Genomic DNA, 26,946 nt, shown 5'->3' with positions numbered 1-26,946 from the left:
TTGGGATGCGAAAAACAGGAACCCAGTTGATAGTGGTTAAGGAAGACAAAATTGATCAGATAATCAAAGTCAGGTATAGCTGGATTTGGTCTCAAATAATGTCAAAAATCAATCTCTGTCTCCCACCATTCCTCCTCTGCCTCCCCTTCTCTCCTTCTCCCCCCTCCCTTTTCTCCCTTCCTCTCTTTCTTCCTTCTTTCGTTCTCTCTCATTTTTCCTTTGCGTTGGCTTTATTTCTCTAGTAGCATAAGATTGTGACCATCCAAGATCCAAGTTGTGGGGAAGACCATCACCAGCAACTCTAGGCTATCATTCTACCTTTCATCCCACTAGACTGGACACTTCTGTCCTGGCAGCTCCAGTAGTAGTTCCTGGTAGAGCTTTTATTGGCTACTCGGCTTGAATCATATGTCGTTTTTTTATCATTAGGTGTGGAAAACCATTCAGTGAATGTGTGTCCACCAGAGCTGCCCCTGTCACGACAGGCCACTCACTTTCCTGATTTCCATCCTAGCTGCCTAAGCCCGGAGCCCTCTCCTGAACCCCATGCTTGCAGATCCTTCATCACAATATTACCTATTGACAGCCCTCCTCCTTGGGAATTGGCTCTGACATCCCAGAGAAAAGAAATGGAACAGTCAAGAAGAGTCTAAAATGTTATATCTTGGGATGGAGGGAATTGGGTTGCTGCTGACACATGGAAAAGTTCCCTTTTTGTTGTCTTTACCAGTATTAATTAGATGTGCATGTGCCAGGCTCTTGCCAAAAAAAAAAAAAAAAAAAACAACTTATTTTCAAGCCATGCCCGGTGCTCAGTGAGACAGTGCTCAGATGAGCCTGGATTGAGCTGTTTCATTCTTGAAGTACAGAGACTGGGAGTAGAGTGTGAGACAGTGAACCTGAGGGAAACCTGAGGTTTAATTAAAGAGCAAGAGGGGATGGATGCTGAGAGTCACAAATGTCCAATAACACCACAGCTGTGAGGACTTCCAGCGCCTTGATGGCAACCGGTGGCCGTGGCCGGCAGAGGAATGGACCCCCGAGATGTCTGTGTCTGAATTCCTGGAAGCTGTAAATACATCATATGGCAAAGAGGGATTAAGTCTTCAGATGGAGTTAAGGTTGGTTATTTCATATCAGATGGTTTTTCATAGTTTTTGTCATACCATGAACCAGACTATTTTAGATTTGGAAAAAATAATTACCACAAGTAACATTTCAGTGAAAACCTTTAAAGCTGCTATCCACATTTCTTATCTGTCATATTTTCCTCAGCCTTTGGCCCTGGGGATAAATGCTACTTTTCCTGGCTTTAAATTCTAGACTCAATATTAGTCTCTAAAAGTATTATCCATCAAAAAATTGTAAGACGTATGAGAAATATTAATTTTTAGAATGTCTGATATTTCTCTTGCATCTGTAAAATTTCCAGTGATGATAAATGTAACCAATAGAAGTGCTTCTTAAAAACTGAGATTGGAATGTTAAGATTTTGGCATTTGGGCCTCACTTAATCAAGGAAAGGAGCATCCCAGGTGACGCAGTGGTAAAGAATCCACCTGCAATGCAGGAGACACAAGAGACGAGGGTTCGATCCCTGGTTGGAAAGATCTCTTGGAGGAGGAAATGGCAACCCGCCCCAGTATTATTGCCTGAAAAATCCCATGGACGGAGGAGCCTGGTGGGCTACAGTCCTTGGGATTTCGAAGAGTTGGCCATGACTGAGTGACTCAGCACAGCACCAAAAAAAAAAAAAAAAAATCGCTACTTGTTAGCCTGTTATTGATTATTTGATCATTTTAAGATGTAGCAAACAAAGAAAATACTTGGATATATTTCTATAAAATAGTTTTTCTTTTCTTAAAAGATCTCCTCTTACCTGATTTCATGTTCTGGAATGCTAAAGAATGTGCTGTTCTTTCCTAAATGACTCTCTTGAACATAAACATTGTGCAATTGCAACAAATATTTATGAAAAAGTCAGATTTAAAAAAAAAAATGAGAAGAATTTTAAAGTTCACAAGTATTTCTTCTTTCTTAATAATAAGTATTAAAAAAAGCAACCCCCCCCCCCCAAGAGTTGTGAAAATAGGTCTGCAACTAAACTAAAAGACATCAGAGTGTTTCTCTGCCTTGTGGTGATAACAGCTTAGAGGAGATGAAGTGAGGAAAGAGGAATTTGGCTGCATTCAGAATTTCAGCCTGTAATCACGATTAATTTTTAATTGCCTGTAAGAGAAGATGTGTCCCCATCTCTGCTGGTGTTTACAGCCTGGGTGAGGCCTCTGGCATGTGATGTCCTCTTAATGTCCACTCTTCACCCCACTCACATCTCTCTTGGAACAGCTGGCCCCTGTCATTTCTGATGAAATTCATTCTCTTACCCTTGGCTCAGGATTTGGAAATGTTGTTGTTGGAGCGACTTCTTGAGCAAATCTTGAAAATGCTTATTTGATTTCATTCTTGTGGCCAGATTGTTGCATACTGAGAATGTATACCTGATAAAGGAAATTGCCTGTGTGACTGCCGCTATAGTAGGGCAATCAGCCAGTTTGTGGGAGAGAATCCCAGTCTCCGACTCGGGTGATAGAGCATGGGTTCGTAGAGCCAGTTTGGACTTCAGGCCATTTGGTGACATGGCGTTCAAGATCCCTCCTAACCACCAGAAACAATAGCTTGGGTTGGGAATGGAGAGGGGAGAGGCCCGAGGGGAGCAGGGACACAAGTGACTTCCTTCTTGTACAGCCCTGGCTGGGTGGGGATAGTAGCAGCAGCTAACTTTACATTCACTGAGATGTTCTTAGATGGACCAAGCCCTTTATGTTGTTTATCTCTTCCTATTTTATAGGCAACCTGTCTGAGCCTTATATTTTCGTAATTTGTTCGCAGGATGCCAAAGAGCACATCAGCTTGAAACCAGCATTCAAATGCAGTGCTTTTTGACTCCAGACTTTTCGTATTCAACCATCATACTCCACTTCCTTCTGTACTTGGGAATTAAAGCCACGTTGGGCTTCCCAGGTGGCGCTAGTGGTAAAGAACCCATCTGAATGCAGGAAACATAAGAGACATGGATTCGATCCCTGAGTTGGGAAGATCCCTGGGAGAAGGACTTGGCAGTCCACTCCAGTATTCTTGCCTTGAGAATCCCATGGTGGAGGAGCCTGGCAGGCTGCAGATCATAGAGTTGCAAAGAGTCAGACATGACTGAAACAACTCAGCACGCAAAGCTGTATTGCATCAATCACAAGTATTCCAATATTCTCTGCGCCTGGGGTAGCTTTGGTTTTAATTAGATCTGCTAAAAATTGCTGTGATACATGAGAACCTTAGAAGCAGCCATTTTTGGTCCTAGCACTGTTGGTTGTACTACTGAAGGCTTCTTTTCTCTTGCTGTTCTAGATTGTGGTCTTCGTAATGTGCTGGGGACATCTAGTCTCCTCTGGGAGACATCTGTGTAGCATCCTACAACATATTTAGAAGGATACCAAGCTGCCTGTCCTCAGTTGTGAGCGCATGTGGCCAAACGTGTGAAGGCATTAAGATGATCCCAAAGCTTGGGGTCATGCTGAGAGAGCCCTCTCCCCTGGCATCCCCACTTCCAAAAATAGATGTTAATTTCTCTTTTCCCCAAAGACTGGTGTACACTGGGGATATTTAAACACATTTCACATCATACCAGTATTCTTGCCTGGAGAATCCCATGGATGGAGGAGCCTAGTAGGCTACAGTCCACAGGGTCACAAAGAGTTGGACACAACTGAGCGACTTCACTTTGACTTAACATCACACTTCTGCCCCCAAATTGCTTAAAATCTCTGAAAGGACATGACATCGGCATGTAACTTCTCATCCATAGGGATTTATTTTATAACTATTATGGAGACGGTGCATGACACAGCTAGGAAGCTTAGACCATGAAGTCTGTACTTTAAGGCAAATAAGCAGGGAGGTTTTCTTGGAAAAGCTAGGGCTTGAGAAAGGCCGTGAGGCCTGGGTTAGATTTGAGTAGATGGATAGAAAGCAACAGATCTTTCAATGCAATAGAGTGCAGGAGTCTCTAAGGGTAAGAGTGATTAATCAGTAGTGTGATTAAGGTGTAGTGAGCATATTAGCATGTTGCTTTAGGTAATATGGGAGATGATATCAAAAAGAAGTTAGGGGCAGAATGCAGAAAGCCTTAAATGACAACTTAAGTTTTTGATTCAGGCTAAACTACCTAACTGTGAGTTTCAGTTCCTTATGTGTGAAGTGAGGGGATTTGATGAGTAGATAGTATCCTAAGCAATTTTCAGTCTGACTTAGAAATAAAAATATCAGTTGTCTAATTAATCTTATCCTGAAATGATGATCAACTAGTTGAAACTATTCAGGAAAAAATAACAGGGTGATATTAATACCTGACATTTATTGAGCACTTGCTAAGTGCTGGATGCTGTGTCCAGCACTTTGGATTAGGCCATTCAATTCTTACAGCAAGTCTATGAATTAAAGTCTATTGCTCTGATTTTTTCCGGTGAGGGATGACATAAAAAGTCTTAGCGTCCAGAATCACAATTAAACATACTCCTTTGACCTGCCTGGTCTGAACATGTTGAGAAATAGCAGATCTAAAAACATGGTGAAAAGATTTCTTACAAAAGAGCCCGGGGTGGAGCCGAGGCTCTCGCACGTGCAGGCAGTGGGCCAACTCACAGGACACCTCACCCCATGTGACTGTGTCAGGACTGCTGGGCTGAGACAGGGCCTGAAGCGGGGTAAGGGGGCGTGCATTGAAAGAGAACAGGGTCCTTATCAGAAAGGACAGGGTCCTTAACAGGGTCCTTCCTTCCTTCCCGTGAAGAATGATGGTGAGGGCGTGCTGAGCTTCACAGGCTGCTTATTTTTCCCAGACTGGCTATTCACATCCATCATGCCTCTTCACTGCGGAAGAGTGAGTTAAAGAGGCCAGAGACGCCGGGATATCTGGAGAAAAATCTTCCCTCACAGAGAATGGGAGCAGGTGAAAGGCACTGCACCCCTACCTTAAGGAAGCATGATGTTTTCTACTTGAGATGCCTTAGTTGTAAGAAAGAGTCAGGGATGAGATGGTTTTTCAAGGTCTTGTTTATTTTTGACTGTGTGGTTATAATTCTATGAATAACCGAAGGGATCGCAGAGAAGGGGCTAATTTCCTGCCTCTGGTTCCTCAGTATGAGGGGCTCTGTGTTTGCATTCCAGGAGGTCTGTTTTAATGATTAGATCCACTTTTGTTGTTGTTCTTAGTGGCTTAAAATGTTAAGTTTCAGGATATTGTGAAATGTTTGAATTTATAGGCCAGCAGAAACTGTGAGAAATATCCCCCACATTTTCAAGCAGATTCGGGCTATAGAGATTTATGACAACGTGTGTGGTTTGCTGTCATCGATCACTTGATGATAATTACTGTTTGGGGAAAAGAGGACACGTTCTAATTTTTGGTGCTGCTTTAGGCCCAAGTTGCTCTCATTTATTCATTCGCAGATATTTGTTGGGTGACTTTAGAGTCAGTTTCAGGCACTGGAGAACTACAGTGAGGAGAGCAGATACAAAGTCCTACCCCCTGAAGCTTGGATGCTAGCAGGTATAAACAAACAAGGGTTTTCTTGGTGGCTCAGATGGTAAAGAATCTGCCTGCAATGCAGGAGTCCCCGGATTGATCCCTGGGTTGGGAAGATCCCTTGGAGAAGGGAATGGCAACCCACTCCAGTATTCTTGCCTGGAGAATTCCACAGACAGAGAATCCTGGTGGGCTACAGTTCATGGGGTTGCAAAGAGTCGGACATGACTGAGCAACTAAGCATGCACATTAAGAAGTGATTGAACAGACATAAATAAAATATATAGTATGTGAGATGGTGATAAGTTTTGTGGAGAAAAGTAAAATGCAGAAACAAGATAGTCATGAGACAGTTCCTGGGGTCAGGAAAGACCTCAATGGGAGGGCCAAGTTTAAGTGAAGACCGGACAGCATAGAAGGCTGAGCCATGCAGTTGTCAGGGGAAGATATTTCGGCAGAGGAAATGGTGAGCACAGTGACCTTGAGATGTGAGAATTCCCAGTGCTGGACCTTGCGAGCCATTTTGCTCTGAGTGAAATGAGTTTTGAGGAGAAGGGCGACATGACCTTCCATTTGTATTCCTCTGGCTCTGGCTTGAGGACGACTTGAGAAGGGGAACTAGGGTAGCAGTTCCCTACTGGTTTGGACTAGGGTAGCAACAGGGGAGGTGGTGAGCAGTCATCAGAGTCTGGATGTATTTTGAAGGTAGAGCCAATAAAATTTGTTAAAAGATTTTGTGTGTGGTGTGAGAAGAATTAAGGATGATTTAGTCAAGGTTTTGGTTTGAGTAACTGGGAGGATGGGGTTGCCGTCTACTGACATGGTGAGGAGGTGCAAGCTTGCGGGTAGGAAGGTTGGAAGTTTAGTTTGGATGTGTTGACATGCCTAGTGGCTATGCACAAGGAGAGGATCCAGGGGCAATTGAATTGATGAGAGAAGAGCTTATGGAGGAATCCTGGGCTGGAGATATACAATGGTGAAGGCATTGGAAGTCATGAGACAGAACGAGCACTCCACGCTAGGGAGGGTACATGCAGAAGAGGAGTCTGTGACCAGGTCCTGCGGTGATCCAGGGTGTGCCAGTCATGAGAACAGAGGGATGTGAGAAGGGAGAATGAGGAGAGGAGGCCACCGAGGAAAAGATGAGAACCAGTAGAGGATGGTGTTTTGGAAGCTAAAGAAAGGGGGTGTTTCTTAGGAAAGAGAAACAGAGCAAGTAAGAAGATGGGAGTCTGGACCATCGGTTTTAGCATTGTGGGGTTACTAGTGACTTTGACAAGAGCATGATTGGACTGGGTTCAAGAAAGAACAAAATTGGGAAGAGAGGATTTGGAGAAATCTAATACAGTCAATTTTTGGGAAATGTTTTGCTATAAAGGGCAGCGAAGTATAGGAAATTAGCTAGAGATGGATGTGGCATCAAGAAGGTTTTTGTGTGTGTGTTTGTTAAAGATGGGAAATATGGCAACTTATTTATTTGCTGGTGGGGACGATCTAGTGATGGGGAAAATTGATGAGGGAAGAAAGAGAGGACAGTTGTTGAAGCCGTCTTGCAAAGGCAAGAGGGGCTAGGTTGTGTACACGAGTGGAGGCTTTGCTCCTAAGTAAGACCACAGACAGTTCATCCATACTGGGGATGGGAGAGTGGGATGGACCAGGCATGCAGAGATGCCAGTGGGTTGTATCAAAATTCACTGCTTCTGAGTCATGCTTGGGTAATTAGTGACCATAGGGTGGCTTTACCGTGGCCCCGGCTCTTTGTGCTTATGGAGCTTATGGCTCATACAAACCTTTACATGCCTATAACGGTGGCCCTTCAGCCATCTGGGATGACAGTTGTAGAGTTTTGCACTTTATTTTATTTGTACTTTTTTGGCTACATCACAGGGATGTGGGATCGTAGTTCCCAGACCAGGGATCAAACCCATGTCCCTTGCACTGGAAGCTCAGACTCTTAACCACTGGACCACCAGGGAAGTCCCTAGTTTTGCATTTTAAAATTGCACGTAGGTAATATTTTAATAAGTAGCTAATTTACATTTAAGTTAAAATAGTAAAAACTTGCAGAATCCTTTGGATTTAAATATTAATCTCATTTAAACCTCTCCTATGATGTTAGAACTATTAGTAACCTCTAGTTAGCAATTGAGGAAGCTGAGCCTTTAGAAAAAAGAACTTGCTCAAGTTCACGTGTTGACTTGCTGCTTTTTGACACTATAATCTGTTCCTTGACCATAAGCTGTATTGCTTTGTGGAAGTATTTGGTTCTGTGAAATGTATCATTTCTGAATGCAGTAAATTAACATTGGTTTGCATATGTGATTGTAGCATGAGATTACCACTGATAATGTTGAGCTTTACCCATCCCATCCCTTTATTTTTCTCCCCAAGACCTAGAATTTAAGAGCCTTTTACAAAGTTTTTGAAGCTGCAGTAGAGGAAAAACTGGTTGGTTGGCTGCGGATAGGCCATCATCATTCTTGTAGTTTTTCTTTATAACTCAGGTCTGCAATTAGAACTTGCCAGCAAGATGTTCCCTCTATTCTGAATGAGAGTGTGATCTTCAGTGTCAAGGTGATCAGAATTGAAAATTTTCTTTGGCTCCTTGTTTGCTATATGTTAGGCTTTCTAGGTCTGCTTTCTCATTTATAAACTAAGGGTAATACCTACTAACTGCGATTGTTGTAAGAATTAGAGAAGGTGTATTCCCCAGGACAAAGCACAGTGCCTGATATTTATTCTGTAATAAATGGCAGGTGACTGGGTAACTCCTTTGTCAGTTCCATTAACTACTATCCTGTGGGGTGGTAGCTTGAGGGAATATTAAATGCATCTTTTTCTTTAATTCTCACCTGGAAAATGACTCATTCAGAGTTTAATTTCAAAAGTGTTTCTTATGTGTACATTTTAGGAATGGTTTATTATTTAAAGTTGGAGAAGACAAAGCTCTATACAAACATACCATGTTTATTTTGAATAAAAGTTCAGAAGATATTGTCTGACAGTGGAAAAATGGATTCACCCCAGAAAATCTAGGATGTATGGTTTACTCTCAGCATGAAACTCTGGGTATCCTCTTGGGTGTGGAGCAGATGCCCTGCATTTTTCCTAAATTTTCTAGTTGTCCAGTTGCTTAATCCAGGCATCAGTATATTGTCTAGATTTTGGTGGTAGGAATTCCCTTCGGTGAAGATGAGAAGTCCATGCATTAAAATGAAATAATCTTCCTTTCCCCGAAACAGTAAACTGATGGTTAAAGAAAGAGTTAGAACTGGAATCATTGGTGTGGCGAGATGCTCCCGGGCTGTGGATAAGTTAAGTCAGTGTGTGGATCAGCAGGGACGAAGCAAATGTTCTCCAGTTACCCGCATTACTAACTCATACATAGTAAACACATCCTACTGATAGAGACCCTAAGTCTTTGTATGAGATGATACTGGGAATACTGAGTTAAATGGGGAATTCCTTGTCCTCTAGGAGTTAGTTTGCGGTTGGCTGTGTCAGTCCACCTCCAAGAGCCCCGTTCATCCCTTCCTGTGGAAACTTCCCCCTCCACCACCCTGCTGCTGTGACACTTGAGTGCATTCTCTCAAATAAGTTCTTTCTCTCAGCCAGAATTTATGAAAGTGTTCTCATGGATTTGGTTGTAAGGGAGACCGAATCTGTGTGTCTGTGCATACACCAACACCTATGTAGGTCTTCATGATGTAGAGAGCCTGCAGAGAGACAGGAATTGGTTTGCTTCTGCTCCCTGGAAGCAGGCTTCACTTTACTCTGTGATATGACCCTCCTCACTCCTTCTCTGTCTAGTGAATATGTACAACTGTGTCACTTGCTTATACACTTGATAAAAACAGGTATTATGTTTAAATGCACTGGTCATTATAAGTAGTGTAATGGTAACAAACTTGCACTCAAGGAATTTCCAGGTTGCAAAATACCTTCATTTGTGTTCTGGTACTTTACACGTTGTTTAAGTTATTTAAAACATAGGAAAATAATGAAAACATAGTGATTGTTGGGGCTTCTCTGGTAGCTCAGCTGGTTAAGTATCCACCTGCAACGCGGGAGATCTGGGTTCGATCCCTGGGTTGGGAAGATCCCCTGGAGAAGAGAAGAGCTACCCACTCCAGTATTCTGGCCTGGAGAATTCCAAGGACTGTATAGTTCGTGGGATCACAAAGAGTTGGACATGACTGAGTGAATTTCAGTTTATGGGATTCCCTGTTGGCTCAGATGGTAGAGTCTGCCTGCAATGTGGAAGACCCTCGTTTGACCCCTGGGTCAGGAAGATCCCCTGGAGAAGGAAATGGCAACCCACTCCAGTATTCTGGTCTGGAAAATCCCATGGGTGGAGGAGCTTGGGGGGCTACAGTCCATGGGGTCTCAAAGAGTTGGACACGATCGAGTGACTTCACCTTTCACAGTGATTTTATAAAACACTTTAAGAACCTAGGTTGTAGATTCATTTATGGGTCTGATATGCTAATGTATTAGATAACATCATGAAGCTTCCATAGGTGAGGAATCTTTGTGAATCATATACTTTTTTTCATACCTACTTTGTCATACCTACAGGGCTAGTCTGAGGCTAGAATTATGAAGGTGGAGAAATTTTAAATTCAGGCTCTTAGATTTTCCTTTCCATGTGTTCTTTCTTTATCCTTGTTGCCCTTCTTGTTTCCTTCTGCCTTCAAAATTGTTTCTGTTAAGGAAGAAAAGGTTCATTTAATGTGTTGTCTTTCCCAAGGATGTTTGCATTTCAGCGGACACAATACTCACATTTGGCTAAACTTGGCTAAACAGTTAAGTTCTAACTGTGCAGTTCAGTTAAACATGTGAGTGGCCACTCGTGTTATAAAGTGGACCCTTAATATTGAATTTGTATTCAAATGAAGGTCTTTCCCGTGTAAGGAATATGGTGCAAAATAACAGTGCTGTTTGCTCTTGACTAACCAGTACTTGTGTATTCAACTTATAGATGGTTCTTTTTACTCCGTTCTCCTCATCTGCTGAAAACGTTCTGTGATTTATGGGACACAAACGTGATGAAGCAGAGGGAGTGTATGGGCTTTGGAGTGTGATGTGAAGATATAGCTGAGTTTCACAGTTAGGTGACCTTGGACACACACCTCCTGAATCTCAGTTTCCTCACCCGTGAAGTATGCTTATTAGGGTTGGTATGGTGGAAAAATATGTATCAACTGCAGCACCATAAACTGCAGTGTATAAATTACAGGCCAATGGTAGATCTAGCACAAAGTACATTATGTTTAATACACAAAACTATTGTGCTAAGTATAAATTCTAGGATTCTTACAAGGAAAAAATTAAAGCAATTAGGAAAAATATCTTCTACATAGTAGCAACTTTGTTAAAAGTCTGTAGCAGTTATTAGTTATGTCAATGATACATTAATGGAGTGTATTTCTTGATTATAAGCAAGCTTGATACAATTCATGGAAAGTTATTCTATGCATGTTCTCAAACACATAAATGAGATGAGTATTCACATGTAGTGAAATTTTTTAAAATAAAAAAAGATTCATTTAACCCAGAGTTACCCAAATGTGTTTGAGAAATGATTTGAGTTCTCAAAACTTACCGCTTATGAGATGATTCAAGAATATATTTATCATGCAAGTTGAGGTGTGGTCTTGTGAGGTGGGCCCTCGATGCCCGTGTGACATCCTCCTGTGTTCTCTTGTTACACAGGGCTCTACAGTTTTGTTTTTTCACCCCACAGATTTGCCAATAAAGAGGCAGAGAGAGTATGAGCTGGTGACTCCCGTCAGCACAAATTCTGAAGGACACTATCTCTCCCACATTCTTTCTGCAAATCACAAAAAGAGGTCAGCAAGGGACGTGTCTTCCAGCTCTGAGCGATTGTTCTTTAACATCACGGCGTTTGGAAGAGATTTTCATCTGCGACTGAAGCCCAACACTCAGCTGATAGCTCCTGGTGCTGTGGTGGAATGGCATGAGGCATCTCCGGTGCCTGGGAATATAACCGACCCCATTCATGCTCATCAACCAGGAAGAACTTCGGAGAGAATCTGGAAAACAGAGCCTTTGCAGACCGACTGTGCTTATGTTGGTGACGTCATGGACATTCCAGGAACCTCTGTTGCCATTAGCAACTGTGATGGTCTGGTAAGACCCCTTGCCTTTTGTGTCTGTTTGCAGGTGTTTGGGAGTGCAACATGGCTTCAGCATGGTTTGGAAGGTAGAGGTGGAAAGAAAGCCTCATTATTATATTTCAAGTTCAGGAAGAAGCGTTGGAAAGCATTTCACTGTCAAAAATGTAGGCTTTGGCTTCATTTTGACATGAAGACATTAGTCTAAGAAACCAAAGACAACTATCTTAGCATTCTTTGCTTATATGTCCACTTGCATCACGTTGGGAATTTTATTTCCTTATTTTTTTAAAAATAATAACAATGATCATTTATTGAGACACTTGCTGGATTAGAGGCATAGTCTTAAGTGATTTTAACATGTAATCAGTCCTCTTAATAATCCTGAGAGGAAAGTATTATTATTCTAGTTCTTATAGATGAGAAGACTGAGGTTTAGAGAGATTAAGAAATGATGCCAAGATCATGCAGAGTTGGGGGACAGAGCCACCTGCAGCAGCCATTAGAGTTGCCCAAACTGCCAACAACGTTTTTGTAAAATCATCCTGACAACTTTTTAAAGAAGTATAGATTCCTTCAAAATGATAGTATTTCCCTTCTTATGAAGAAACATTAGGTATTTTATTAAAAAAAAAATACTTAGAAAGCATTCTTTTGCACCGCCCCCCCTCAGAATGCCAAAATGGAAAACAAGGTGCTTCTCTGTCAGAATTTGTTCAAATCGCCTCAGTGTATGAACCTGAGGCGTAGTTCTCTCTGTATGGTGGCTTTGATTCATTTTCTCTTGCTTTTGAATGAAATACCCGTATATTGTTCTTCACTTTTGTGGTTGAGGCTAATAGTAACCAATCCTTCTTCACACGCGCTGAAGATGTGAAATATTTTTGTCTTGTATCTCCAGATGTTATTTGAGAAGTGTGTCAATGTTTATGCCTCTTCTATTCATAGTTGACTCCAAGCCTTTGTTCAAAAAGAGCAACCACTTTTCTTTCTGTGGTTGCCAGGCTGCTGTTTCTTGGGAGTTCACAGCTATTCTCTTTGTTTTGTCTCTCTTCTGGGAGTTCTCAAAACAATCCTTGCATTCCTTCCACCTTGGCTGGTCCCCTAACAGTACCTTGAATTTTCTGCTACTGTCCTCTTAGTGCATAAGCACAACCCAAAGGAGTTATGATGCCATATTTTTTACTCAAGGCCTGTGGGTTCATGGTTGCAGGCTTTATCTGGAGGTCTTGTACTGCCTCTAGATGTTCTATAGGGCTTTAGAAGCCTGAACAGAAAACTGAATAGAGTGTGTGTGGCAGGTCTCCTAGTTGGACCCTTTCAGTTTAAGATTCACAGCATCACATTTGGTGCTAGACCATGCTAGGGGGTTTGAAGACACAAGGAATCTCTGAGATTCTTCTCATTCTACACAAATGTTTAATAGATCTGACTTAACTAAATTACTGACTAAAACAATAGAAAGAAAACATCTTCTAGAAGACAAAGTTTAAAATATTCACTAAGAGCTTGATTCAACACCACTAGAGTATAAGAGGAAATAAATTACCTAAAGGTACTACTTTATAATACTTCTAAGTAAAGTATATTGAGTATAAAACTTAATTCAATGTTATTTTTAAGTTTTATAACATAAAAAGATTACGTACTTTTAATCTCCCTGGTTAAGACTGAAGCTTAGACTAGGAGATTTGAAACTTGAAAATCAGTTTAAGGAAGGCAAAAGGCAAGAAAATTATTTTAATGGGTTATCATAGTGTGTTTTTAAACCTGACTTAGCAATCAGTGTTTTTCTTATTGTACATGTCAAATGATCTAATCATAGATACAGAAATATAGGGGAATAGCTGTAAGGAAGAGGAAAATAGGTATAAAGTATGAATATACATTAATTATTAGGATTGATTTCTCATTTTTAAGGTATGGTGTTAACTGTTGACGTGTGTACATTGACATAGTGTGTCTGTTTGTGTGTGTGTGTGTGCACAACTCAACCAGTGTATTTATTTGTTCCATTCTTTGATACTTTAATTAATTAAAACATATTTCTGAGAAGTCCATTCTGGGCAAGTGCTGTTAATGGCATTGTGAAATGATGAAAGGAATGGTCATGATTACCATTCTCATGGAGCTCAAAGAGGTTAAATTTGCCATAGATTTTAAGTGTCAAAATATCTGGTATACCTGTATGTGTATACACACACACACACACACACACACACAAACACACATGCATACTAGAATTATGTTCAACTTAAAAAAGTTGTGAAAAAGGGTAGTATCTTCTGGAGAGATTTTATGAATGGGGACCGAGTTTCTAACCAGGCATACGTGGCTCAGGCCTTGAGCTTGATCTTGGAAAAGAGAGGAGTCTTGCCTATAGCAGGCAGTGCTGACTATGCCGGTGTATCTAAACAGAAGGCTTTTTAGAGTTTCCAGCTCATAGCAGCTATGGAGGAAGAATAAAGATGATGGCAGGACTAGAAGCTCAGTAATAGCAGATCAATAGGGTGATGACTACTACTTCGTTAAGCTGGGGACAAATTCTTAAAATTGCATCAGATAGAATAAGCACCTTAGCTGAGATGAAGTAGGGAAGTAAAACTGATGTGAATGTAAATAAACTTGGCTAATTAGCACATTCTTAAACCCTTTTTTGTTCCTTTAACTTGCTGTGTAGAGATTTAAGTTTGACCTTCTTGACCTTAGGAAGAGAAACTGGGATACTGGGATCACATAGATGCCTGAGGATTAAGCTGATGGGCTAGAAAGCCATTTCCTTGGGAAGCTCTGGGATTATAACCAAATCTAAGTTGTCTTAGTAGAAAGCAGAGCCCCTCCTGGCCTAAAAATGCCAATGGGAACATCTCTGCTCAGCAAGATGAAGTGAAGCCTGCTATGGAAGAGAATGCCAGTGAAGCCCTACCTGGATGGGTCTACTGTAGATTATTGTCGATGGGATTCCTATGATCTCATTATCTACATGGGTCTTTTGAAACTCTTAGTCATAAGGAGCAGCCACAGGTATTTATTTTTCACTGAGATTGGGAAGCTCTTACCATGGCCTTTTCCCTGAGTGAAACCCCTTACCTCTTTTTCTATAATGCTACCTTGCGGCAAACTATATATGTTTGAAATAGATAGTGGTCTGAGACAGACTTAATTTATATTAAACAGAAGGCTGTGATTTGTAATAAAATAAAATAAAATAACAGTACTGCTCAAAGAGTGTCCATAGGTCCAGGTCAAGATAAATACTGAAGGTGAGGCTATATAAAGAAACTTTATGACACTTTGACATAGTTATTATATTTGTATTGGATCTAACAGTAAAAAAAACCAAAAAAAATGCTGAGGCTGCTATCTTGTGTCTTTTTTGTTTTTTCCTAGTATTTAGTTTTCCTTGTATTTTACAAAATTATCAGCCCATGGCCAATTGGGGAGAAAAGAAACTGTTTATTTACCCCAGATAGTTTGAAAAGCAAGTAGTAATACTTAGCTGTTCTGGTTCCTCTGAACATCAAAAACTTGACTACTTATTCCAGGTAACTATAAAATGATCCAGAGAAGGCATTGGAGAAGGAAATGGCAACCCACTCCAGTGTTCTTGCCTGGAGAATCCCAGGGACGGGGAAGCCTGGTGGGCTGCCGTCTATGGGGTCGCACAGGGTCGGACACGACTGAAGCGACTTAGCAGCAGCAGCATGAAATGATCACAGGAAAGCTCCCTTAACTTGGACATTAAGGAGGAAGACAGAAAATTGCCTTAAGTGACATATGCAGAGCCAAGGTCTAGAATGTGATATAAAAAGGATGTCTGACTTGTGTCTGACTCTACGACCCCATGAACTGTAGCCTACCAGGCTTTTCTGTCCATGGGGTTCTCCAGGCAAGAATGCTGGAGTGAGTAGCCGTTCCTCTCTCCAGGGGATCTTCCCGACCCAGGGATCAAATCTAGGCCTCCTGCATTGCAGGCAGATTCTTTACCGCCTGAACCACGAGGAAAGCCCAGACATAGATATACATGATATCTAAAATATTACTCTGTGCGTTTCTGAAATCAACATCAAAGTGTTCTGCATGAAGGAATTGACAATGATTTTCACCCACTGTGGCCGAGAACCCTATCTGTTCTGTCTAGCATGACCTTTTTGAATCTTTGTCAAGATTATCTTTTATGAGTGATAGCTAATTCTTTACTAATTACAGCTTTATGTCTGCTCTAGTATACCCTACTTGTAGGTGAGAATTGTTATTATATTCAGTCATGGAGTTGTCCTTGTTTTCTGACAGCATCCAATTTTTAAAAAGCCCTGTTCTCTAGATCCTCCTCCAAATTACCCTGCCAAAGCCTAAATCCTGTTAATAGGTTCTTTCTAAAGCTCTCTTACTGAGATGCTTATGGTTCCCTCTGGTGTGTGTTCTGGCTCCCGGCAACATAATAAACCCAGCTTGTCAACTGCAGATGAGTTCCTAGTGGTCTTTGGCTGGAGGCCATTGACGTGTGTTACCTTTCTGCTTCTGCATCTCTGCAGAGTCCAGTGGTCAGTAGTCATGGTGATGGCAGGCATTTCACACACTTCTGAGTGGGAAGATGCTTCTGGCTTAGAATTCCAGCTGAAAATAGATTTCTTTATTCCACAGAGCCCTGGCATTTGCCCTGTAACACTATTCAATCTCCCCTGTGAGTAGTGGCGGCTCACAATCATATTTTGTGGTCTTCAGATTTGCCAGAATAAAGGGTTATTTGGTTAGTAGTCTTTAGGTCATGTGTTCATAGCATAAGGGAACTGGATTTTTCTAGACTTGTGAGAACAATATCCTTTTGTTAATTGTTCTGGATTGTCATCAGAGGAAACTGAGAGTGGAAGAACTGACTGGTGATGGCTATTTTGGGTTATCCAACTCGGTGATTTCCTTGTGGGCTGACTTTATGATCAAGGCAGCTTATCGAGGACAGAAATTTTCAATATTTTGCAACGCTTGAAATTCTTCCTCCAAATGAAATCACTGTGTGTGTGTGCGTGCTAAGTTGTTTCAGGCGTGTCTGACTCTTTGCAATGCTATGGACTATATCCTGCCAGGCTCCTCTGTCCATGGGATTCTCCAGGCAAGAATACTGGAGTGGGGGTTGCCAGGCCCCTCTCAAATGAAGCCACTAGGGTTATCTAATAAAATGTAAAATGATTAAACTCAGGAAAGGCCAGTAAAAACACAGATTTTTTTTTCCTCCTAACTCCTCTTCATCCTGCCTTGTTCTTACTTGAGACCCCTCTTAGCCATCCTGAAGCTTCTAATAGGAAATCTCCACTATTAGGTTAGGGAATCTTGGAAGCTTACAACTTGGGAGCCATAGGCAAAACCTCTTTTCTAAAATATGTGATAGTCACATCTGATTAGTATTGGAGGTAGTTTACCCTTTTTAGATTTGGGGCATGGCCAAATGAAGTCTTTGTGGACAACCACAAACTTATAAAGAAAACAGCCTTCAGACTTCCCTGCCTTAAGACTTCTGCTTTGGGATTTTGTCCCTTCAGAAACATGTCCTCTCTATGCCTATTTCAGTAAGTCTAGCTGCAGAGGCACTTTTTAAGAAGTCTATTTTAAAAAGTATTGTGAGCCAGTGTGCCTGGGATTGAGAATATTTGACTAGTGATTATAAATACAGCTCAATCTGGTAAATGAAATGTTTGATACTAAAAACAGATACAAATCTGTAGCTATTTATAGTGGATTTAGAGTTTTCAAGGACTGATCTTTAGATGTTGACATTTGAACGTCTGCTTTTAGGAGGAGAACCTGATCTCTAAAAGCCAGTCGCCTCCCACCTTTTTTTCCCCAAGGAACTTGTCTATGGAAGATGTGCATTTTACTGATAGGACAGAGGGAGTTTTGTGTCTTAACCATGTACGTGTTGATTTAAGACACTTCAGTAGGTCTGGGGAGCAAAGGACTGAAACCTCATTTCACTTCCAGCCATCTGTACCAGGCTGTTTTTAGCAATGCAGGGTTAGGAGATGCTCAAAGCACCTATACCCTTTTATTTCCATCAGTAGAAAGGAAAACATGGTTATGAGTCCTCTAGTTTAACTAGTTTGGGAGAACCAGTACCCTGATAAGCCTCATTGCTTCTTACCTGAGATTTCGACCCATAGGAGCTGACAGTATTAATCCTGCCTGTGCTGGATCTGGGCTGTTGGTTACATTTCCTACTCTGCCTTCCTTCTCAGATAGGCAGCCCGGTTGTGCTTACCTGTGGTGCAGTGGGAAGATGTAGCAAAATCTTTGATCATTTTCACATGTTGCACTGAATTTGTGTAAATCCAGAATTATCCATATGTCAAGCCTTTTGCAAAATTCTTGGCTATATTTCTCTTGTGTGATTTTGAAAATACTTCTTTTTAATAGTTATTTGGTAGCTGATATAAACTATTCATGTTTGTGGGTACCACTTGTTCAGCTTATGTTTATTTTGTTTATTTAAATTTTCGGCTGCAGTGGGTCCTCGTTCTTGCAAGCAGGGGCTGCTCTCTAGTTGCGGTGCTCAGGCTTCTCACTGCAGTGGCCTCTCTTGCTGCGGAGCACAGGTTACAGAGTGTTTGGGCTTTAGTAGCTGTGGTGTATGGGTTTAGATCCCTCATGACATGTGGGATCTTCTCAGACCAGGGATCGAACCTGTGTCCCCTGCATTGGCAGGCAGATTCTTAACCACTGAACCACCAGGGAAGCCCCTTCAGCTTATGATTTTATTTACATTAATTTGATTATGATTTATTTCCCATTACCTTCTCTAACTTTGATATAGTACATTTTTAAATTAAGTTTAAGGGTGAGCTAAAAATTGGGGTAAAAATAAATGTGGTATTTCATGTCTTTCTTTGTATAGGAGTGGAACACAGAAAATAAATAAAAGGGGAGGGAAAGTTGACCTGAGAAGTAATGCTTCCTCTTCTTCTGAGTGCCATGGCAACTAGGACTTCATTATAACTTTAATATAGATTTTTAAAGATACTCAAGATACTTTAAGAACTGTGAAAATAGTGCTGACCACATCTTTAATTTCTTCTTCTTCTCGGTAAATTATCATTAAAACAAGAACAAAAGCACAGCAAGATATTGGTATGACACCTTTGTGCATAATCAGGCTTTGAAGTCACAGAGTTCTTGCAAACTAAACCCAGCCTCAAGGTCCTCGACTGCAAAAACTGTTAATCGTGTGACTGCATCTTTGCTTCTAGGAATATTGATCAAGTTAATAAAGCTTTTGGAAGAGCTAGGATGTGTAAAACGCTAGACTGATTGCTGTGGGCAATATTGAGGTAAGCTGGGCATAACCTTTGTCTTCCAGGAGTATTAGATATAAGATGCAAAAATAGAACTAAAGTACAAGGCAGGAATGTTTTATATGCTCTAAGACTAGAGTAGACGAAATGTGAGAATCCAGGTGGTGGAAAGATTATTTATACCTGGAAGGGTGATAGCAGGCTTCCTGGAAAAAGCAGTATTTGTGATCCCAGACAATTGGAAAGATAACCATGTATGGTAAAGTGACCACTGATGATGACAGAGGGTGGGATGGGTAAGAGGAAGAGCCTCTGCAGAAAGGAGGAGATATTTGTGATGGCCATAAACATGAAGAGAGGATGGGGTAAGTAGATTTCATGAACTTTGTAATATATGTAATGAATATGCGGGTGAGCCAAAGTAGTCTTGGTCAGTATTTAGCTGAATGAAGGGGCAAGTGCGGCTTCCCCTGTGGCTCAGTGGTAAAGAATCCACCTGCAGTGCGGAAGACACAGAGGATGTGGGTTCAATCCCTGGGTCAGGAAAAACCCCCGAAGGAGAGCATGGCAACCACTCCAGTATTCTTGCCTGGAGAATCCCATGGACATAGGAGCTTGGAAGGCTACAGTCCATGGGGTCGCAAGAAGTCAGACACGACCAAAGCGACTGAGTGTGTATGCACACACAGGAGCAAGTTTAATGCAGGAGAGAGAGACAGAAAAGGAGGGTAGATCCTAGAGATGTATATTAAGACCAAATTTAGTGACTGTACTTGATAATGACATGCTTGCATGGACATTCAGGATGAGAGGAGGGCAAGATTCCTATTCCTTAATTATGTTGCTTTTCTTTGTAGAAAGTTTTTGCTGGAGTCATGAAGCTTTATCTCTGGAGTTTAGAGAGATTTTTCTCAGTAGCTTTTTTACTTTTTCTAGAATTTTTTCCCCAAATTTTTTCTAAGAGGGTTAAGAAAGTTGATTTTTAAAAATCTGACTTCTCCTGTCATCTGGGTCCTTCAATCTTTCAAGTTTGGTGAATTAAGTGCCTAATTTAACCTCCTTCTATTGGAGCAGGAAATGGCAACCCACTCCAGTATTCCTGCCTAGAGCATCCTGTGGACAGAGGAGCCTGGTGGGCTGCTGTCCATAGGGTCACACAGAGTTGGACATGACTGAAGAGACTTAGCATGCATGCATGCATTGGAGAAGGAAATGGCAACCCACTCCAGTGTTTTTACCTGGAGAATCCCAGGGACAGAGCAGCCTGGTGGGCTGCCGTCTATGGGGTCACACAGAATCAGACACAACTGATGCGGCTTAGCAGTGGCAGCAGCGTGGCTATAATTTCTTCCATCTGAAGTATTCTCCTGACTTTCTTCCTGTATTGACTGTCTGTTCCTATCCCTTCTTTCTATTCTCGAAGGAGTATTTCTAATGTTGTTTTAGTGATTTTTGCTCACAGCCTAAGGAGTGATTTGATCAAGTTTACCGAACTTTCAAAAAACAAGACACACCAAGATAACCTCGTCAATGAATGGATTACAGTGTTAAATCTCATTTTATTTTATGTCATTTATCATATGTACCAAATGTATATGTGTGTATAGAAATATATATATGCATGCATATATGTTTATATACATACAAACATACATATATGCACCCATATATATGAAAAACCATAGAAAAAGTCAAGAAAAATCAATGTTTAATTAAATATTTTGATTCAAAGACCAGTGGCAAAATTTGTTATTAGGTGTTTAGAGTTGGTGCAGAGCTAGAATGGCACTCAGGTCTGTTGACAACAAAACATAACTGTTCTATCACCCCAAGTTACCTAAATATGCTCCTCATGGTGTGGGTGGTTAACAGAGGTCATGACATGAATTAGCGTGTATATTTTTAAAATTGTTAGAAATATAGAGACTAATCAGAAATACAATTTAAAAGGGCAGTTTTATTGTTGTTGGTCTACAACAGTGAACTTGAAAAAGCTGCTTAGCATAAAAAGCTCAGCTATGCTTTTTGTATTATGATTAAGTTTGCAAAGTTAAAAAAAGTGCTGCAGTTACTCAACTCAGCCTGTGACCTAACATGTGGAAAATAGTATTCTAGGAAGTGAATACGCTGGTAAAAATCCTGTAACTTTTGGATGACCTTCTCCAACTGATGCAGGGCTCCTCTAGCATCATCTTCTCTGTGGGGGTACTCTAATCTGTGCTTTCTTGAAGACTTCTAATGATGATAAGCTCACTACTTTCCATCTTATTAATATATAGCTCTGCCATATAGAAAGTTCTTCCTTAGATTCTACTTAGAGATATAAAGTGAAAATATCTTATTCCATGTATTAGACTGTTTGCAGTTGACACAGGTATACTAACTGTGATGGACTTCTTGTTTTTATTGTAAAACTTCAGTTTCTTAGACTTGAACACTCAGTCGTTCAGTGCATCACACAGTACACTCCTGCTTTAGGAAATAGTTCCTTTAGTGGTGTGATCGGAGAAGGCAATGGCACCCCACCCCAGTACTCTTGCCTGGAAAATCCGTGGATGGAGGAGCCTGGTGGGCTGCAGTCCATGAGGTCGCTGAGTCCGACACGACTGAGCGACTTCACTTTCACTTTTCACTTTCACTCTTGGAGAAGGAAATGGCAACCCACTCCAGTGTTCTTGCCTGGAGAATCCCAGGGACGGGGGAGCCTGGTGGGCTGCCGTCTATGGGGTCACACAGTCGGACACGACTGAAGCGACTTAGCAGCAGCAGCAGCAGCAGCATTGGTGTGATAGAGCCCGTACTGGCTGGAATGGAGTTAATGAGGCATAGGTCATAATTTTAACATACCTCTCAGGCTTTTCATTTTGGTCAGTATTTTAAATTATGAATCTCAGAGTAAGACATTATGGGAATAGCAATAAAGAGTCCATGGCATTAGATGGTATATACTCCTATTGTTCAGAGTCTGGTTTTCATACCTTATCTCATATCTTTTTTATTTGTTGTGGTAGTTAATATGCTGTCTTATATCTGTTTTTGTTTCCAGTCTAAAGTTTTACTTGGAAAAAAAAAAGCATACAGCATTTTCCACAAGTCTGTGGAGGCAATTGTGGGGGGTGGAGGTGGAGATAAAGGTGGCATGGTGGGTTCCTAGCTCTAATTGCTAGAAAATGCATTTTTAAACTTAAATGGCATTATCAGAGTAGACTTTTGGGATCTTCGTTGAGTTTTTTGATTAGCTGCTGGACTTTCCAATTCCAATATAAAACATTTCTGGAAGGCCTACTTCTGTCTGGTGATATCTCTAAAAGTGGATGCTTGGGTGTTATAAGAACATAGCAGGACCCAGTCTGAGCATGTAAGCCTAAGAGAAAATGAAGAACAGCACTTAGTAAGAGATTCTGTAAATGTTAGCAACCCAAACACAGTGGGAAATGTTTTATTTCGCATTATCTGTAAAACAATATGCGTTTAACATAGTGATTAAAATCTTGGTGTGATACTTCCTTTGGGCTTGCAGGATATTTGGTCTCGCTTATAGGGTGCCACTATATCATGCTTTCCTGCTTGGCTTCATGTAGTCCTTTATTTTTCATACCTAGCTTTGAGGATGATATTAACTGGCTGCCCAGACGAAAAAGCAGACCAATCATAGTGATGTGAATCCAGATAAAATTAAGTCACTGTAAGATCTCTGTTTCTATTTGGTCAGCTCCATGTCATGGTCACCTTTGGCTTAATCTATGGTACGACACCCAGACTTAGCATAATGATGTAGGAAGTCTCTGAACCTTTTATATTGGTCCTAGATCCTAACCATCAATCTAAAATTTTCAAGGACAGGTCCATTTTTTTATGCTATGCTTGGAAAAATTTTAGAAACGTGTTAACCTATGAGGATGTTTTGAAATTTGAACTGTACCCATGAAACTACCTTCTTAATCTTCCCCATACTTAAAAATTAGGGGTTTGAATGAGATCAGTGATTCTTTTTGTTCTGCCTGTTCAGTCTTATGTTTGGAAATACTTTGTAAACCAGATAAACTATTAAGTAATTAACAATTTTACATGTTAATGATCAAAAATATACAAAATTGCTGGTCAAAGTTTCCAATAAGTATGAATTATACTGTCTTTATACTGGCTGGTCTTTTCCAGTAAAAAAGGTTTGATTATTCATAAACCTGTACTGTCTCATTCAGCCTTATGACACAGTGACAGTCTTTGCCAGATCTGCATTGTTACTTCCACTGGCTCCTAGAAGCTCAGAGATCTAAAATTAGGAAACTGTCAACTCTAAGTTTCCAGAGATTCTGTCTAGAACTAATGTTCTGTAACTCTGTAACTAAGTTTGTGTTCTCTTTATCCTTGTGGACAATGCATTCCTGGCCAAGGAAGAAATCGTTGCTTCTACTCATCATTGTTCATTTATCATGGTTGGGAATGGAAATTGTATGTATGAGTGCCACTTTTGAGATATGGTTACTCTCTAATATGCTGTTTCTGTTTTTTAAAATTTATTTTAAATCCACGAACTATGAACAAGTCCTGTGTTCTAGAAGGCTCCAAAGGACCCAACTTCTATTACTGTTTTGGGAGATTAATAGCTTAACTCCTAATGAAATGTGGAAATAATCAGTGTAGAGAGAAATATATTTACCTACCTACCTATCTCTTGATCTACATACATATGTGTATATGTATATATGTAGAGAGAGAAACGTTTATATTTTTATAAAATATTAGAAGCAGAAGAGACTGTACCTTGGCTGTGTTGTAGAAGGAGTACCGAGTTACCCCAGCATAGGAATGTGTGACGGCTCTGCTGATGCAGTCATTTCCCTGGGACAGTTCCTCATAGGTTACATTTGAGGTATATGCAACCAAAGTTGAGCGTCATTGTTTTCCCCAAGGGGCCTCTAATCTTAGTGTGTATCAGGATCTCCTGAGGGCTTGTTAAAACATAGCTTGCTTATGGCCACCTCAGAGTTTTTGATTTATTAGGTCTGTAGATGGACCTGAAAGCTTACATTTCTAACACGTTCCCAGTTAGTGCCAGACACCATAACTCAACTGTCTGTTTCTTGTTTGTGTGCAATGTTTCTGGATACTGGCTTTTCCCAGCTGACTTACTTTCTCAAGTATGGAATTGGAACTTTTTTTTTGGTCTGTAATACTGTCTTGGCCCTTGCCCACCGCCCAGTTATCATCCCAACCAGTTTGACTCAGCACCCATCAGTCCCAGATTGAATTAACTGTGCACAACCACAACTTTGCCTCTTGGTCTCCTTGCCCAGAGGCAACATATACATTGGAAACCTTGGAATGCCATCTTCCCAGGCCAAGTTCTGGCAGAATACAGAAACTTAAAGAAACTGTGAACTTGGACAAACACCTTAATGTGTCTAATCCTTATATTCCTTTTTTGATTCATGCAAAGATTTCCCAATGGTACAGGGAGCTTTGAAGTGTATCCTCGTTTTAATTTCTTCAGTAACCAATAGTCACTACCAAGTGCTTGCAATTTTCTAACATCACTTTGCTTTTGAGAACTGGTTGGGCATCCCTGATAGCCCAGTTGGTAAAGAATCTGCCTGCAGTGCAGGAGACCCTGTCCGGTTCCTGGGTTGGAAAGATCCACTGGAGAAGGGATAGGCCCCCCACTCCAGTATTCTTCGGCTTTCCTGTGGCTCAGCTAGTAAAGAATCCACCTGCAATGTGGGACACCTGGGTTGGATCCCTGGGGGAAGATCCCCTGGAGAAGGGAAGGGCTACCCACTCCATGAAGTCGCAAAAAGTTGGACACAGCTGAGCGACTTTCACTTTTGCCTTTGGTGGTGGGATTGTGCTGTGGGGCAACATGGAGACCTTGAGTTCCCCAGTTGTCCTGAGCTTTAGTAGTCTGGGGCCGTCACAGTTTTTGAGCACTCATAAGTCAGTTCCATACTCTTTTAGTCCATATGCCATCTCAGTACTACACTGAGCTGTACCTACACTCTCAGCCTAGATGATCTCGTGATTTCACGGCTTCAAATACCATAAAGCAGTAATGACCCTCTGTGTCTGGCCCTGACCTCTGCTCTGACCTCTGGACTTGGATATGTGTCCTGCTGTCCTTTCAGCTTCTCCACATGGATGTCAGATAGCCATCTCAAATTTAACAGAAGATGGTCCCTTGACAGTTACCCCTGTGTGATTTTGTCCACAAAGAAAAGTTTGGACCCAAATTCTCTAGCCTAAAACCTAGGCTTATGCCAGATTCCCCTTTTTCCTCATTTCTTTCACAAAATCCATAATGTAGGTCTTGAAGTTGTTTTATAAAACATGATCTGAAAGTTGTTTTATAAAACATGTTCTGAATCTACTTATGAAATCTCCAGTGCTACAACTTTGATATAAACAAACCCCTGTCATCTCTTACCTGGATACTACAGTGACCTCCTATTTTTTTATTTCTGGTCTACTTTTGCCTCTCTTCATCCTTCACATAGAAATTGAAATAACCTTTCTAAATTTGATGAATTTATCTCTATTTAAAACCCTTTAGTCACTCCTCATTAAAATTCAGAATTATTACCATGACTTTTAAGACCCTATGTCAGTTATTCTAATAATCATTATGTATCAATCACCTAAAGAGCTATTTAAAAAATAAAGAGGCCTAAACAGCAACTCCAAAATACAAATTCATTTGTCTGGGGTGGTGTTGGTGGAGATTTAGTCACTAAGTCGTGTCTGACTCTTTGCAACCCCATGGACTGTAGCCCACTAGGCTCCTCTGTCCATGGGATTTTTCAGGCAAGAATACTGGAGTGGGTTGCCATTTCCTTCTCCAGGGATCTTCCCTACCCAGGGATTGAACTGGCATCTCCCAAGCTAGGCAGGTGGCTTCTTTACCTCTGAGCCACCTGGGCTTCCCAATACATAACTAGACTTTAGAATCATTGTTCTCTCCAAAAGGCCTCTAACCTTAGTGTAGATGAGAATCCCATGAAGGGATTGTTGCACCATAGATTTCAAGGTGCCACTTTGGGGTTTCTGAAGAGGAGCCTGAAAATTTGCATCCTAACAAGTTCCAAACACTACCTTTGGAAACCACTGTATTACAAGATCTAGTCTCAGCACACTTCTGATGCCATTACCTTGTTTATTATATTCAGTCCCTCTGGTCTTCCTTTTGTTTTTCAAATCCAATTATTTTTCTGTCTCTAACCTTTTGGCAATGTCTCTTCAGCTCAGAACATTCTTTTCTAGATCTTCAAATAGAGATTCCTTCTCATCATTTGGGTGTTAGATTCCATTTCCTCATAAAATATTTCTTGGTCATTCTAGCCAGAACAGAAACTTCAGTCAGTCTACAGTATAGTAGTGTTTTTAATCTATTTGTAGCCATTATTGGCATCTCAAATTTATCTTGAATTTATTTTTTACATTTATTGTTGGGGGACTCTCTCTACTGAGGATGAGGACTGTTTTCCCAGGATCTTTAGCAATGTTTGGTACACTGTGTGCTCAACAAACCAATGTTGACAGATTGAATGGCGTGAATATTAGAATAGGAGATTGATTGCTGCTTGCTACGTAAATTAGAGACCTTTCTTTGGTATATTCAGATTTTCCAGTGTGTAACTTTTGCATGACTGAGTGAGTTTATTTCTGCTTTGCAAACAAGTTCATTTGTATCATTTTTTTTTAAAGATTCTGCATATAAGAGATATTGTACAATACCTCCCTCTCTATCTGACCCACTTCATTCAGTTCAACAATTTCTAGGTCCATCCATGATGCTGCAAATGGCACTATTTCACTCTTTTTAATGGCTAATATTCTATTGCATGTATATGTACCACCTGCCTGCCAATGCAGGAGACGTGAGAGACGCTGGTTCAATCCCTGGGTCGGGAAGATCCCTTGGAGGAGGGCATGGCAACCCACTCCAGTATTCTTG

General features: G+C 40.9%; 1 protein-coding gene across 4 annotated transcripts in view; it reads left to right on the top strand.

Moving 5' to 3' along the window:
* ADAMTS3 (ADAM metallopeptidase with thrombospondin type 1 motif 3) overlaps positions 1 to 26,946 on the top strand; it is a 271,082-nt gene that overhangs the window by 9,708 nt on the left and 234,428 nt on the right. For all 4 annotated transcript variants that reach the window (XM_043448574.1, XM_043448572.1, XM_043448573.1 and 1 more), the window contains exon 3: positions 11,325 to 11,731. In XM_043448574.1, the coding sequence (XP_043304509.1) occupies positions 11,325 to 11,731 (407 nt within the window). The remainder of the gene's footprint in view (positions 1 to 11,324; positions 11,732 to 26,946) is intronic.

The sequence above is a fragment of the Cervus canadensis genome, chromosome 26 (genome assembly GCF_019320065.1).
Source record: "Cervus canadensis isolate Bull #8, Minnesota chromosome 26, ASM1932006v1, whole genome shotgun sequence".
Classification (NCBI taxonomy): Eukaryota; Metazoa; Chordata; class Mammalia; order Artiodactyla; family Cervidae; genus Cervus; species Cervus canadensis.
This window is presented reverse-complemented; position numbering and strand designations above follow the sequence as displayed.